The sequence below is a fragment of the Pithys albifrons genome, chromosome 3, assembly GCF_047495875.1.
Source record: "Pithys albifrons albifrons isolate INPA30051 chromosome 3, PitAlb_v1, whole genome shotgun sequence".
NCBI lineage: Eukaryota > Metazoa > Chordata > Aves > Passeriformes > Thamnophilidae > Pithys > Pithys albifrons.
In genome coordinates, this window is record NC_092460.1 from 96208738 (window position 1) to 96225044 (window position 16307).

The 16307-nt window shown below is 43.5% G+C and overlaps 1 protein-coding gene across 2 annotated transcripts in view; it reads left to right on the plus strand.

Annotated features, from left to right (window-relative positions):
* The first annotated feature begins 399 nt into the window (after positions 1–399).
* USP6NL (USP6 N-terminal like) overlaps positions 400–16307 on the plus strand; it is a 122725-nt gene continuing 106817 nt past the window's right edge. Inside the window, exons 1-2 of one of the 2 annotated variants that reach the window (XM_071552825.1) lie at positions 400–500; positions 6751–6840. In XM_071552825.1, the coding sequence (XP_071408926.1) occupies positions 6837–6840 (4 nt within the window). In that variant the 5' untranslated portion in view covers positions 400–500; positions 6751–6836. Of the gene's footprint in view, positions 501–2303; positions 2375–6750; positions 6841–16307 lie in introns of those variants that run through there. The other variant, XM_071552826.1, reaches the window with a different exon arrangement.

Sequence of the window (16307 nt, forward strand, 5' to 3'; positions counted from 1 at the left end):
GGCAACACCCTCTTGGCACCCACCTTGGAGTTATTTATGTGTATTGATGAGATCCCTTCTCACAAGTTCTTTTTTACAGACTAAACATGCACAGCTCCCACAGTCTCTCCTCACCAGAGAGAAGCTCCAGACCCCTCATGATCAGCCCAGAAGTGGACACAGGAGAGTGGCTTGCCATGATAGGGCTTGGAGGTTGCAGTACAGCCACGATATATGTGAGGGGCATGAGGCTTGTTTTGTGTTTTTTCCCCTTTTCCCCCCTGGGACGGCCTTTCCCTCAGGGGGTCCGGGTAGCGCCTCGCCCCGAGCCCAAGATGGCGGCGGCGGGTCAGCCCTGTGGGAGGGGCGGGGGCGGGGAGGTTTCCATAGCGCCGGTGTCACACCGGGGCACTTCCTGGTCGGAGGCCGCCGGTCCCGGGGCAGCGAGCAGGGACGCGGCGCTGGGGAAGGCGGCGGAGGGAGGGAGGGAGGCCCCGGGAAGAGGAGGAAGCCGAGCAAAGGTAGGGGCGAGCCGGGACGTTGCTTCGGCCATTGTGCGGCCCCCGGGGGGTGGATGGGGGGCGGCTGGACCCGCCCATTGCCGGGGCGCGGGGGGGGCCCGCGCGTGTATGTGGAGTCTCCGCGCCGGACCCCCCATTGAAACGGGCGGGTTCCTGCGGGCTGGGGGGGCAGGCGGTACCATCCTCCCCCCGGGGGGGGGGGGGGCGAGTGCGCACCCCCTGCGGGGCCGGCTAGGTGGAAGAGGCGGGAGCCGGCTCCCGCAGGGTACCGAGGTGCTTCGGACGGTTCCATTCCCAGTGGAGGGGTGTGTGTGTGTCTGTCTCTGGAGGGTCCCTGCTGTTTCTGTTGGGCAGGGGGCAGCGGGTGGGCGGCCGGGACCGGCAGTGCCGAGGGAGCCCAGGGTTGCTCTATGGAGATGTCTCTGGGTCCCATTGTAAGGCTGGAGTGAGTTGTGGCGGCGGTGAGAGGGGGGCGCTTCACCGAGGAGAGTGAGGGGCCACAATCAGAGTGGAGTGGGAGGCCTGGGGAGGTGTTGGGGGGTCACGGCCGTGGGTCGGACACCTCCGGGCTTCCTCGAGGGACCCCCTTCTCTGTCCAGGTGGGAGGCGGCTGTGCCGCTCCACGGGGAGCAGGGAGGATTGGGATGGCTGAACCCTTGTTTTAATGTGACTTCTGGCACCGCTGCTCTCTCTCAACCTGCTCCCTCTTCTGTTCTTTGTAATACTTCAGGTATGTGGTGGAAAGTGCCAGGCTGGCAGCGGTGGGCTGGGGCAGAGGAGTGCGGAGTCCTGTGGGTTTCCTTCTGGCTGTCCCCCAGCCCGGGGGGTGCCCGTGTGCCCCCCAGCCCGGGGGGTGCCCGTGTGCCCCCCAGCCCGGGGGGTGCCCGTGTGCCCCCCAGCCCGGGGGGTGCCCGTGTGCCCCCCAGCCCGGGGGGTGCCCGTGTGCCCCCCAGCCCGGGGGGTGCCCGTGTGCCCCCCAGCCCGGGGGGTGCCCGTGTGCCCCCCAGCCCGGGGGGTGCCCGTGTGCCCCCCAGCCCGGGGGGTGCCCGTGTGCCCCCCAGCCCGGGGGGTGCCCGTGTGCCCCCCAGCCCGGGGGGTGCCCGTGTGCCCCCCAGCCCGGGGGGTGCCCGTGTGCCCCCCAGCCCGGGGGGTGCCCGTGTCCCCTGTGCCCCCCCAGTCCGAGGGGTGCCCGTGTGTCCCCCAGCCCGGAGGGTGCCCCCCAGCCCAGGGGTGTCCATGGCCCTGTCCCAGCCCAGGATCTCCTCTAAGACTGCCAGCAAAGAGCCAGTTATCAGATATTTTGTGTTCTTTCCGTGGGGTGCGTGGCTGCCCGTAGGAAACCACCGAAGCCATTGAACTACCAGCTGAATGAGAGTCAAGTGGCGACTTAAAAGTCGCCGTCTCGAAATTCCTGTACCAGTTGTTTGTCCGCATATGCTCGAGAATAACTTTCTTTGTGCCATTTGCTGCTTGGAAGAGGCAGCTGCGCTGAGAGCTGGCTGTGAGGGGAGCTGGTTTTCACTGAATTACAGTGGAGTGAAAACAAATCCACATCTGCCCTGTTCACAACAAATGTGTCTTATGGAGGATCAGTTCAATTAGAGTAATTCTATTAAATAATTGTTTTCTATGGTTTTCTAGCTCGCTGCGCACCCTGCAATCTTGAGCTGCTGTGTGACAGTCGAAACTCCAGCTCTGCCAGGAGTGTGTGTGTATTAAATGCAGTGGCCAATCAGCACTGAAACTAAAGGCGATTTGCCTCAACGCTTTGTAGTGTAAATATTCCTGCCACGAACAAAGGAGGGTGTGTCGTTGGACTTGTTTCATTTGTACTTCCATGTGCTTCCTCAATTGTGGCCAGTCAATGATTTTGTGTAAGTTCTGAAACAGTAGCAGTCTCACTTGGTTGTAAATTGTGCATTTACGCTGTCTTGGGCATTTCACTGGGCTGAGATGCTCAGAGTCTTGGTGGTGTATTAGGGATTTTTATTATGTTCTTTTTAATAGCCGTGCTCTGAAGTGACTTAGTTTGCTCCTTTTTAACTTTTGTTGTTACTGATTATAACTTTGAAGTAAACTCAACTTGGGTGTAGTGTAAAATGAGTATTTAGTAGAGCTGCCTTTTAACCAGCTGTTCTTTTGCCCTTTGATTATACAGCACTGAAACCAGCAATTTCAGACTTAATGTTCTGCCAGCCAGCTATCTGTACATCTTTAAAACATGTACTTCTGAAATCTCTGTTTTCTGTGAGGGGCCATAACGTTTGGTTTAAAGAAGAAAGTAAATGACAGGAAAATACTGATTTGTGCAAGGCAGGCTCTCTTTAGACTATTCTGTCTGTGTGTTTGAACAGTGGAGGAGCACAGGAGTGTATGCTGCTCCTGTGATTTCTGGTTCTTGGGAACTGGGGATATAAATTCTTAATGTTAACTCCTTGGCATCTGAGTTAAACAGACGCTACAATAACATACACACAGGCTAGACTTGAATCTTTAATTGCCAGCTTAAAGGAAAATCTCTGGATAGAGGCGTAGGGCATAAAATGTTCTGTAATTTGCTTGCAGTCTGGCTCATGCTAATTATCCTGAATCAGGGTATTGAGGACCTGGCACTGGGTGTGGAGGCAGGTAATTGAATGCATTATTAGTGTGAGGGAATTTGAAGTTGCAAAGCGTTTCCCTTAGTTCTGGTATTCTTTTCAAATCTAGGTTAAAATGCCGATAGTTTCACAGCTACTTCAAGGGAATCCCCCCGAGGGCTGGTAGGTGTGTGTCAGTGGAGGAAACAGGGACGGAATACAGGAGTTAGCTCTTCAGGAAAAGACAAGGATCAAAGTTACGTGTGGGTGGTTTTTTCTTTTATAGCCTTGTTGATTGCAAGGGAAAGCACGGAGAGTGTCAGGTACTGTTTTGAATTTAAAGTTTTTCCAAGTTAATGTCTTTCAGCGAGGCACTCAGCGAGTCACAGTTTGTTCTCTCTCTGCTGTTGGTGGTGTTTCTGTGCAGGAGAGAGCCCTGCATGCACTGAAGTAAACCGGATTGTTGGCTTAGAGAGTGAAGTGAAAACAGTTTCGTTTCACACACATCCTTAGGAAAAGTGTCGATACTGCAATGCAATATAAAGTAGGGACTTTCTGGTGTTCGGCAGTGTTGACTTTCCCTGACTTTCCAATACTACTTGTATTGCTATACTCAGACTTACAGATAAAAGTATCTTTTTTTTTTTCTTCGGTGGCTTAAGCACTTTAAAAATACCTGTCGACAAAATGATCAAGTTGTTCACAAGGGAAACGGTATAAAGCACATGGGGTTTTGTCTTGTAACAACGCTCCCTGAATTCACCAGAAGTCTGAACTGGCTGGTAAACAGATACCGACAGATACTTTGGCCACAACAGCCCCATGCAGAGCTCCAGGCTGGGCACAGAGAGGCTGGAGGGCAGCCAGGCACAAAGGGACCTGGGGGGACTGATTGACAGGAAGCTCAGCATGAGCCAACCATGTGCCCAGGTGGCCCAGAAAGTCAATGGGATCCTGTCCTGTATCACAAATAGCGTGGCCAGCAGGCCCAGGACAGTGACCCTTCCCCTGTACTCTGCATTAGTGAGGCCACACCTTGAGTGTTGTGTTCAGTTCTGGGCCCCTCAGTTCAGGAAAGATATTGAAGGGCTGGAGCGGGGCCAGAGAAGAGCAACAAGGCTGGAGAAGGGACTGGAGCACAAGCCCTGTGGGAAGGAGAGGCTGAGGGAGCTGGGGTTGTTTAGCCTGGAGAAGAGGAGGCTCAGAGGTGACCTCAGCACTGTCTAAAACTGCCTGAAGGGAAGTTCTGGCCAGGTGGGGGTTGGTCTCTTCTCCCAGGCACTCAGCAATAGGACAAGGGGGCACGATGGGCTCAAGCTCTGCCAGGGGAAATTTAAGTTGGAGATCAGAAAAAAATTCTTTGCAGAGAGAGTCATCAGGCATTGAAATGGCCTGCCCAGAGAGGGGGTGGATTCCCCATCCCTGGAGGTTTTTCAACTGAGATTGGCCGTGGCACTGAGTGCCATGATCTGGTAAAGGGACTGGAGTTGGACCAAGGATTGGACTTGATGATCTCGGAGGTCTTTTCCAACCCAATCCATTCTATGATTCTCTGCTTAACAACAGCTGAACAAAATATTTAGACACTGAAGGCACTGTAGGAGCACCACTTTACAGCTGGAAGTTGGAGTTCAGGTCGCTGTGGGGCACTGGAACATTCACTTTTCATGGCCATGACACGTTTATAGGCAGCACATCACTGCTATATTCTCATCTCATTTCCTCAGTGTTACGTGACTGGATTTTTATAAGCAATGTGGTGCATAATTATACTATTATTAGCCTTAAGTGGTTTTCAGAACTGCTGTTTTGTTTTTTCCTAATGAACAGCCTTTTCCTGTACAGACACACAACAAAGTGTCATATAATGCGATGGCTCAGAGCAAAGAATTGTTGGCTCATATTTGCAAAACTGAGGTGAGGCTTTACCTTTGGAAAATCGTGTTGAGTGGGAGACTCTAGTCTCCCAGTGGATTCTGCATGAGGCTCAAGAAGAATTTGGACCCAAAGGTGGGGCTTTGGTCAAAAGTGGGTTTGGACCTGGGTTGAGGGCAAAGTGCTTGATGCATTTGATGTTCTTAACATAATAGCTGTTGTTAATTCACTAAATAACTGAATGCCATAAAGTTACATTTGCTAATTTTGACACCAGTAATCAAGAAGCTGACAGTGCAGTTCTAATGATGTGTTTTAACAGACACTTCATGTTTCACTGGGCTCTGTGTGCTTAAATATTGAATTAAGCAGCCATTTATAGAGCATTGACAGGACTTGTATTTCAAACTGTCCTTCACTGATAGCAGCTTCCCATGGCTTTGTGTTCTTCTCTGCTCCTTTGGAATGTTTGCATATGGATTTCTTCAGCCATTTTCTTCCCCATTGAGCCTCTTCCCTGTGTTACTTTTTCAATGCAAAAGAAGTTGATTGCAATGTTCAGTCTGCAGCATTACCAGAGGCTTCCTTTTGGCAGTTGGATTTTTTTTGTGGTGTGTAGATGGTTTTGGTGTTTTTTAATTTCATGGTTTTTAGAAAACTGGTTTTAGCAATTGATAGAAGAACCTTCTTGTGGTGTGAATTCAGTACTGTAGGTGTGTATGTAGTTCCTGTATGACTTTGACATGTGCTGTAAATATTATGTGAAGACATAATATAGGAAGATTAGATTCCATATTTTGTTTTTTGCATTTTATTTTGCTTTTTTTAACCATGAAGAGATCAGGAGAGTTGAGACTTGAAATCTGAGTCAGCACAAGATATTATCTGGCTGGATTAGCATAGGTGGTTGGGTTCAGCATGTTCCAAAAAGAGGGAATAAATCATATAATATTCCTTAATTTACAGCTACTCTCTATTTGTGCAGGTATTAGAGGAGAACTCTCTATAGCTTAGTAAATATGTTGGTTTTTTCTTTTCATTTCAGCTGAGTTGAAGTTGCTTTCATTTAACTCTTCTATCAGACTTGTATAAACTTGCTTTTAGCAGCAGGATGGAGATTATATAATAAATTTTTCAAAATGTACTTGCTGTGCTGTGCTGTCATTGTTGGAGATTAAGTCCTCTGTATTTGGCTTCAGGGAGGGCCAGGCTCGTTGTTAGTGAATCCATATCTGCCCTGTTTGGGTACCTGTTTTTCATCTCCAGTAGGAATTGACTGATCTGTTGGTTTGCAGTTGTTAGAAATGGTAACTTTTCCAAGTTTTGTTTGAGGTGGAGCTGTTGGGTGCTAATGCCAACCTGTGCTTATTTGGGAAACTTAATTGCTGTTCTTGTATTTTAAGAGTGTTTTTATACATCATCTTGCTAGCTGAGGTTGCTGGAGGAAGATACTGCTTTGGAATTTTCAGTTACTATATACATATTGTTATCTTGTACTTTTAACCTCTTAATTACTCCCAAAAGATAACAAGCATTGCATTTTACAGCACCCTTTTTAGCTCGTGCACACAGAGTGTGATTGTTAGAAGAAGGTACATGTTTTGAGTTGATAAACTGCAAAATATATCTGTAAGCAGTAAAGTTCTTCAGTCATAACAAACACATCTTTGTGTTCCTTTTTTTTTGAAAAAGGAGAGTGACAAGATGGTAGTAAAGACAGTTTATATGTAAACATATATTCTAGTGATCTGAAGTTGAAAAAATGATTTCTCTCTGTATTTTCTCCCCACCACCAGGACATGTATACCTCTGAGAAACCTTCTCCAACAAGAGACCTTGCTTCAAGACCAGTCTTGGATTATATACAAAGAAGTTTCCAGTCATGAGTGAGTAGATTTCTTTCTTTCAGACAAAGAGACCCTCAGAAAAAAGAACTCCTGTGGTTTAGCAGAACTGTACTTCTGTAGTAGGCTTTGGGAGGTGATTATTCCTCAAAAACATCCATGTTGAATTTTGTCTCTTCAGTCCTTTAAACTAACCAAATAAAACTCAGATTTGGGAGATGCCATTCTTAATCCACGAAGTTTTGATCAATGTGTGCTCTGTAAGAATCCTCTGTTGGTAGTCTGGTCTCATTTTCAAGAAGTTGAGTTCTGTAACAAGCTGATATTTGGTTTTTTTCAGTATAAATAAAACACGTAGCTCAGAGGGAAAAATGTCTTGGGTTTGCTAAGAACTCCAAACTTTTACCTGCCTAGTGAATTAAAATAACTGGTAAAAGTCCAATATAAAATGAATGGACTCCATTTTTTAAGAAAAAAATAAATATATTGCTCAACTTCCAGTATAGAGGTCTGATCCCAAAGGAATTTTGGCATGTATTGGAAAGATCTGAGCCATAGAAAACTGTGACCTATTATATCTGTTTTGGTGGAAAAAAAACAGATGAAAGACACCAGAAGTTTTGTTTTAGGTGATATCTGATGGGTAAAACGATCTCTTTTTAGTGAACTCTTCTGATTAGTTAAAGGTCCCTCTATAAGTTTTGTGGATGTGAGACTTAATATCGTTGTTGGCAGCAACATCACCTGGCCTTACCTCCTGTAGAAATGAGGATGAACCTCATATGCACAGAACTGTATTTATAAACAGCACAACTGTCTGAATGTGCTGAAGGGTGAGCATCCAGTTCATAGGATAATTATATCCTGTGTAAGTAAAATGAGACCATTTGAGTTTCTGCGAGGAAGTGAGTAAAGAAATTGTTGGTTAAATTTCTTGTCAAGCTAAATGAAAAATGATTGTTCTTGACATCTGGAAGGAAAAAAAAAAGAATGATGGAGGAAATGCTTGCTAAATGCAGCAGAGGCAAAATTACACCAAAAAAAGGACTGGAAGAACTCTGGGGCTCTAGTTTAGAGAGAACTACTTTGGTATTTATATAGATTTATCTCTCCTTTCATATTGCAGTTCACACTTGCTTTCTTATGTTTAAAGTATTTGCTGTATTGTGTAGGTGACAATTTTTCAGGCAGTTGTTCAAGTGCCAGAATATCCTGATTTGTGAAACACTGCTTTGTTAATCTTGTGTTTTAGAGAGCATCTCATGTGCTGCCATTGCCTTTGTACAGCCTTGAACAAGTCACTGAACATGACAAGTCACTGAACCAGAGTTGCTGGTTAGGCTGGAGAAGGGACTGGAGCTCAAGTCCCATGGGGAGAGGCTGAGGGAGCTGGGGGTGTTTAGCCTGGAGAAGAGGAGGCTCAGAGGTGACCTCAGCACTGTCTACAACTACCTGAAGGGAAGTTATAGCCAGGTGGGGGTTGGTCTCTTTCCCAGGCACTCAGCAATAGGACAAGGGGGCACGGGCTCAAGCTCTGCCAGGGGAAATTTAAGTTGGGTATCAGAAAAAAATTCTTTGCAGAGAGAGTGCTCAGGCATTGGAATGGGCTGCCCAGAGAGGGGGTGGATTTCCTATCCCTGAAGGTTTTTCAACAGAGATTGGCCGTGGCACTGAGTGCCATGATCTGGTAAAGGGACTGGAGTTGGACCAAGGGTTGGACTTGATGATCTCAGAGGTCTTTTCCAACCCAATCCATTCTATGATTCTGTGGTCAGTGTGACTGGCCCAGGGGCTGCTGTGCTGTGTTGGGTTGGGCACAGCACACACTGCTGTAGCTGGGGCAAAACACCATTGCTGGGGTTGGATTTGGAGCTGATTCCAGCCTGGAGGGTTCAACTGTCTGTTGGGAAGAATGAAGACCCTTGTTCAAATTCAAGACAGCACTTTGGCAGTACTTTTTTTGGTGGTCAGTCATGATGTTCCTCAGTGCAGACCCCACATTCTGAGTGCTCCAGCCCCTGCTATGGGATGGGCCTCCAGGGCATGGCGGAAAGTGCCACTTTCTGAAAATGTGGTTTAGAGAAGATGAAATGTTTTATGTTCAGCTGATGTTGGATTTCTTAGTTTATGATTTACTTGAGAATAACTTGAGCTATGAGCACAGTCCTTAATTTTAGGCTCCTCTCACTGTCTCAGTCAATAAGGAATGTATCATCTTAGGAAGATGCATTTATTTGCATACCTCTCTACACGGGAGCTTACTCACAAAATGTGGGCACTGTAATAGCTGGATGTGTTAAAAGTGATGGGAGTCTCTAGTATGCCTAACATATGCATCACCTAGTGTCATTCAAACCAAAAAATCTTGTCGAAAATGAGGGAACATCAGCCTCAAGACTGCTACTAAAAACTTAAGAACAGTGTAGCCTGCATGTAGCATTTTGGAATTCTACTTGTTATTTTCTTGTGATACACTTGATGCAATATATATTTTCATTGCTCTTTGTGAAGGGCTCTTCTAGACTCTTAGTCCTAAAATGATTAAATCCCTTTTCTAATATCTGTCCTAAATTTATTCACAGGTAGTTCATATCTGTTTCATTTTCTTCCCAATTTTATTAGTCAGCTAAGGGAATTTTTACCTTATATTTGTTGTTCTAGCAGTTTGTTGTATAAAGCTTATTGAAATAATTAGTAGAATTACATCTCTAACATCTTGCTATTTAAGCACACAGGTGTTTATTTTTAAGCAAAGGATCAGTTAATTTCTTTTTTTGGAAGTGAATGAAGGAACTGCTGTTGTTGTATAACTTGTAATAGTTGCCAAGTGTGTAGGTAAGTGCTTTGGATCCTGTTGTATTGGATCTTCCCCAGTATTAGGAAAGAATATTGACAGAATTGCAAAGTTCACCATTCATAGTAGTTTTTTATTTTTGGGCAATACAAAGAATCAGTTAAACCTAAGGCAGCCCCTGTTAAAGCTTTTATTTCTGTGGAATGTCTTTATGAATGTCTGTTTCCATAACTAAGGGTAAGACAGGCCTGTATTTGAAATGATACTTTTCCACTGTGTGCCCCATAGAACAGTGAGGTCATTGCCTTAAAGGGAGTGAGTATCCAGTGTAGCTGAGTGAGATTAATTTTGATTTGCTTTGTATTTAAAGATAACTTGTCAAGGAAATTCTGGCTGGATGGAACCTGCCTAGAATGTCCCACGTCGGAAAGAGTTGGTTTAATCTTCCAGGTTTTCTCCAGATACTGACATTTATTAGATAGAAAATGTGTGGTGTTGTGATACATTCTTGCTGTTATTACTGTGCTCTTTACGCTTGGGAGTTTTCCTGTGCTTTTCTCCTTTGAAGAAAGGTCAGTGCAGTGAGCTCTGTTTGCAAACAATTGAACTGAATGTGAACACACACACTATTGCAGCAAGCTGTTCAGATCTTTGTTTTTTCCCTCTTGGATGTATAGTGCCAACTTACAATGCAGAATATTTCTTTCCTGACTTTGTCTTTTTGCTTCTAATTTTGTTTCCCACACCCTAAAAACTCTGCATGCAGTTAGGAAGTTCACCTGCTGTTCTTTGTGCTTCAGTATCATCTCTTCAGGTTTTCTTTGTGATTGACTGAGGGTCAGTCATTCTGTGTGTCCAGAGAGATGCCGTGCAATGTAATGTTATATTTTGAAAATTGTCAGTGTGGCCTGGTAATGACAGGGGGAGCTTTTTGCTTCACCAGTTCAAATCAAGACCACAATGGTGTGATTAAAGGCTGCCTCTGTTTGATGGTTGGTTATTTTTCTTGACGTCTCATTACAGCTGGCTTTCTAGTTTGTGTTCACAGAAGAACCTTAAGCTTTGGGGATTTCTAAAACAAACAAATAAATAAATAAATATTTTTTTCCTGTCACTTTGTGTTGTTGTATTGTGTGTAAAGAAACAGTTTTGGCTGCCAGTTTCCCCATTCATGAGCAGTGAACTTTGGAATTAAAACAAACTTTAAGGTCAGCCATAATAGATAAAGATGCAATGCTGTGAGTGAGTCCCTCAAGGACAGGCTGGATGGGGCTTGGAGCAACCTGGGCTAGTGGAAAGTGTCCCTGCCCATGGCAGAGGGTTGGAATGGGATGATCTTTAAGGTTCTTTCCAACCCAGACCATTCTATGCATTATTTTTCTGATGCTTGCAGCTGGGCTTCTGTAAAGCTGTCTGTGCCAAGGAAGGTCTGCTTGGTTCAGTTTGGCTCAGTTTCTCCCCTCGCCCCTGATTTCCCCTCCTGGCACACCAGAATGAATTTGTAGTGAGCTGAGGACCAAGTCAGACTGTTAATAAAATAAATACTGGGAAATAGACTGGCTTTTTTGTGGTTTATCCACAGTGTAGGTGTCTGTGTATTTTGTGTATTGTGGGTAATGTGTTACAAATAATTTGCAAGCTGATTGATTTGGTTTAAGAGGCTTTGTGGACGTTGGTTCTTTGCAGTGAGCTGAGATTGAAAGAAAGGAAAAATTCTGGGTTCTGATTCACACAGAAAACTGCATGATGGGGAAGAAAGGCTTAGAATTAAGCTAAAATACTTCTGCAATGAAGTAAAGTAATGACTAGCTAAAGGATGTGAGATTATTATGTTCCATTCTGTGTTTTTGTTTTATTTTTGAACCACGAACCCTGAAAGCCCATTCATAAAATGCAAGTTTGAAGCTGCAGTTTGTGAAGTGTTCTCTCAATTGTTCTGATTTCACAGCACAATTATCTCCTAATCTTTATAAATACTGTGACTTGAGAAATAAAGAAGCTACAGGTTCTCCTGGGTTTACTGAAATTTGAAGTAGTAATTTCTAATGAAAAACTGAAGCTCTGAATGACAAAGAATTGTAGGACTTAGGAGATAAAGAGCCATAATGCAGATTTGAAACAGGTTGCTTTGAAAATTTGGGATAAATTTAAAGAAATTTTGAAGACTTAAGTAATAGTAACCCCTCTGCAACTCAGCTTTGTGAAATAAGAGGAAACCCACAAGATTCTTAAATAGTAAACTACAATACATTGGTGACCCTCTAAAATTGGTTAATTGATTACATCAGTATTTATTTGGTGTTTCCACAATTTTTTTCTTGAAGCTGTGAGAGGAATTTACCACTGTATGTGACTGTAGTGACCATGTGAGCACTTGGATCAGCAGTGGTTGTGTAGTAATTGTTTTTGTAGTGGGAGGTTGAAGCATGAAAAATAAATGTATACTGAGTTGTTTGGCTCCTGAACCCCTTGGCAGGAGATCCAGGGGTGGATCAGAGACCGGTGGGTGAGACTGCGGGAGATGCCGCTTTTCTCTTCTTGGAGTAGGGAACTGTAGCTTAAGTTGTTTAGGAATGTGGTAATCTTGGGCTTCCTCTCTCCTGAGCAAGGAGAGGCATCTCCAGAGGGCTGATCAGATCTGAGGTGACCCAGTTTCTCACCAGAGCTGTAATTAAACTGCTCCTGTAAATACAGAGCGGGCGGGAGTAGCAACGAAATACAAACTCAAATACTTTGTGCAGAATTGATGCAGCACAGTGAGGAAATGCAGGCATGTTAGAAACTTGCTTATTTTAATACTCACATTTTATTATGTTGGATTTCTTATTTATTCAATTGATGTAATGATGCAACTTCTCAGACCTTGTGGGTTTTGTTTTCTGATGGTACAGCTATTTAAATATATCAGAATGCAAAGCTTGTTGACATTTGTCTGTATTTAAACAGATTTTAGATTTATTTTAAATTTTTTTTCCTAATGCTTTTATTTTGAGTCACTTTTTAGGATATTTACTGCTGGTAAGTTGTGACTTCCCTTGCACTTAGAATTTATTTTTAGATCAGAAGATAAGCAGTTTTTTGGTTTTGTTCTGTCACTTTTTTATTTGAACAAAGTAGATCTTCAGTCCCCATAGACTGAAGGAAAGTCACTTCTTTGCAGGAGGTTGCAGTCACCAAAAATATATTTATCACATCCAGAAACTGTGCATGTGGTAGGTACAAGTTCGGAAGTGTCACTTGTTATTAGGCTTTGCTAACAGACAGCTATTGTGTAATATTTACTGTTTCACCTAAATTAGTTAAGGTATAGTAAAGCTACATTTTTAAAACCCTTTGTATGTATTTCAGATACATTTATTGAAGAGTTTTGAAAGGTGCTACATTAATTTTTTTAATTTATTTTTTCATAAAGGGAACTTCAACTCTTCTTTCGGTTGGACTTTTTCCCTGTGGGTTTAAATTGATGGTCAGGTTGATGGGGCTTCTCTGAATAAGTCAGTGCAACATGACACCTTCTTTTAAAGCGATGTAATTTCTGTTTATAAACCAAGTTGTTGGCACTGGCAGGAAACTATTGTTAATTTTGAGCTGACAGGAGTGCTGTGGCAGGAAAATTACCATCATTAATGTTATTGGAGGACCAGTCTTTTTGTATACACACTTTTAGGCACTTCACTTGTCCTTTTTTGGCACCTGCATTTCATATTTATTTTGTCATGTTTGCAGTGAAATTTAAGGTTGGATTATTTCTGAATTATTTACTTTATGACACTGTATGGTTATGGTAGTAATATATATATATTTAAACATTCATTACATATTTCATTTGTTATAAATATTTTATGTAATTATTTTCTGTTTATAGAATAAATTACCTGGTTACATACAGTATGTGACAGTCCTTTTATTCATGAGTGTCTATGTAGAGGGGGAGGGCCATCCTTTTAAATCCTTTGCCTCTCAGTGTTTGATTGATGGCCAGTAAGGAGTGATGAATTATTATGACTAATTGGCGTACACCGAGTACATGCCTTTGGCATGATAATATTCTCCCATTACAGGGTTTTTTATTTAAATCTTAGTCTTTGGGCCTCTCTCTGTGCTCCTTTATGGAGAGCATTGCACAAAGATGCCTTTATGGTGGGTCTGTGGCGCTCCTGCAGCAAGAACAGGGTAACCTTGTTCTCTGCAGTGAGGATCGAGTGTCCCCCACTATGCAAGCAATTCATATTTCTGGGATCCTGTTCATCCTGTGGTAAGTTGAGGGTGACATTCAAGTACATTCCGAAGGAGGAAGGATGCAGAAATTCCCAACTAAAATAGAGATGAAAAGCGACAGTTGTAGGTGTAGATGTTTGGGTGGGCACCTCCTTCTCTGTGCGTCGGTCTGTGCAGACACAGAACAACATTCTGGTGACTGCAGGGAGGTCTTTCTAGAGGCTGCAGTTCTGAGCTCCCTGCTGGGGGTGTTACTTTTGAATCCGAGAATTCACAGGACAGATCAATTGGATGAAGGACTAGAAATGCACTGAAGAACTTTCCCAACAGCAGTTCTAAGTGAGGTGTTCAGAGGACTTGCCTTGACTCTTGTCAGTCATGTTGATTCTCCCTTCCCGTATAAATAATGGAATAAGATGCTCCACTGTGTAGGAAAAGTGAAGCTATTGCTGCTCATTGGTGTAACTATCACAGAGAAGAATAACTGAGCTGCAGCCTCATTTTATGTTATTCATGTTCGTATTCCAAGAAACAAAACACCTGATTTAAAAGATTTGTGGTCATTTTAAGCTAAGTTGACTGTGTTTGAAGGAAAACTACTCTGACATTCTTTACCCAACTTCTGATAGGAAATAACTTCTTTGATTTGTAGCACAGATGGAAAATATTTGGGCTTGCTGCCAGAAGTTTGGTTATACAAGTAATGTCTGCAAGATTACTGGCTCCATGCTTGTTGAAATTTAAGATCTTTTCTTTACTTAAACTATCCAACCTGTTGTCCTTTAAGTGTTAAAGGATGGTTGCAGATGTTTGTGTTAACAAAGTAGATGCACTTAGGTGATATCCTATCAATCAACTGATTATAGAGTTTGTTTAATCTCTCATTGCAAAAGACCCCCCCTATAAATAAGGTATTTTAATTCCTAAAATTATGTGGGAGACTAGCACTGGAACTTTTTCAAGGCTGCTTGTAAACCTGGACCTATCTTCTTGAAATTTCTGAAGTGAGCAGAAAGCTGTGTAAGACTCCCAGGCTGGTTTGGGAAGTTGGCGTGTTGTGTTTCTTTTTCTTTTTTTTTCCCCCCTCTTCCTCTTTGCCCTGTTTTATTTTGTGGAATGTAATGGTCTCTGGAATGAAAATCTCACCAACACGCTCTGGAATCTCCAGTGCTTTTGGGCAGTGCGGTCATTAATCTGACAGATCTCTAATGTAAAAGGGCACTTTGTTTTAAAAAAGTTTGGTTTGCCATAGGAGAGGACTCTTGAATGCAGGCTTTCTGTTTTACCCTTGAAAAGCTCTTTGAAAACCTGCCTAATTCCGTGGTAGGGTGCTGAAAGGCTCACTCAGAGCTCCTTTGAGCAGCACACACAGTTGCCAGAAGTTTTAGAGACATAGGGAAATAAGTCTCTCACCAGAATATTCTGTTGCATTCAATAAAAAGCTTTTCCCTTTTTTCTTTTTTTTTTGGTAGTATTTTGTACAGCATTATATGAGGAGTTTTATTTTGTGATCCTACTATTTCTGAGTTGTACAAAACACTATAATGGCATAACCTAAACTCCAAATTCCCTGTTCTCCCCCCAACTTGCTGTTGGAAGTGGCACTTGGTTGCAGCTCTTGGATCTTGGAGTGGTGCTGTGCTGCAGGCCCAGTTGTGTTCAGGCTGTTCTACAGACCCTGCTTGTCTTGAGAGTTGCAGAGGAGTTCAGATTATTTTATATCTGGCTGCAAAAACTAGACAAGCTTTCAGCTTCCCCTCTGCCCCAGTTACAGCAACTTTTGCTAAGAGTGGTTGAAGGATGTCAGGGCTGGTCTTGGAAAGCAGGAGAGGGAAAATTACTTCTAAGGTTTGCAGTGAAAAGTGAGATATAAACTGCAAAGCATCGGTTTTGCTTTTTATTTCCTTCCCACTTCCTCTCCCCTCCCCCAAGACTCTTCTTCTAGGCCAAAAGCAGTGACAAAAATATTTGTAGGTTTTACTTTAGTATGTGGTAAGAAAGTTTTCATTTTAGACCAAAGGCTGATGAGTCACATTTAGTGACATCTCAGTATTTATTTATTCACCATGCATTAAAACAAACTGAAAGAAATAATACTTATGACAAACTCACTGTAAAACTCTTGTGGGTTTTTTTTTCTTTTCTTTATTAATGCATCAGTGAGTAAGTGGAATGTCCATTTTGGAGAACTAACTCTTAATTTGGGGTTTTGTTTGATGCTGTACATTCAGGGCACTTACAGGATGATATAACAGGGCCGGGTTACCCGTGTGTTGTCCAGTGAAACTGAACTGTTGGGTTCAAGGGTGAATCCACTGCAGGTGGATGATGACAGCACTTCTTTTCCTGTTCCTGTAGCATTGGTGGAGCACCAGTGGGAGGCAAATTAGTGGATTGCAAAGCTGACTGTAACATTGTGTAGAGTGATGGGGTTCAGTCCCTTCTTGTCTGGACCAGGGGCAGTTGTTGGCTGAAATTTGGCCTGATTTTAAATTCC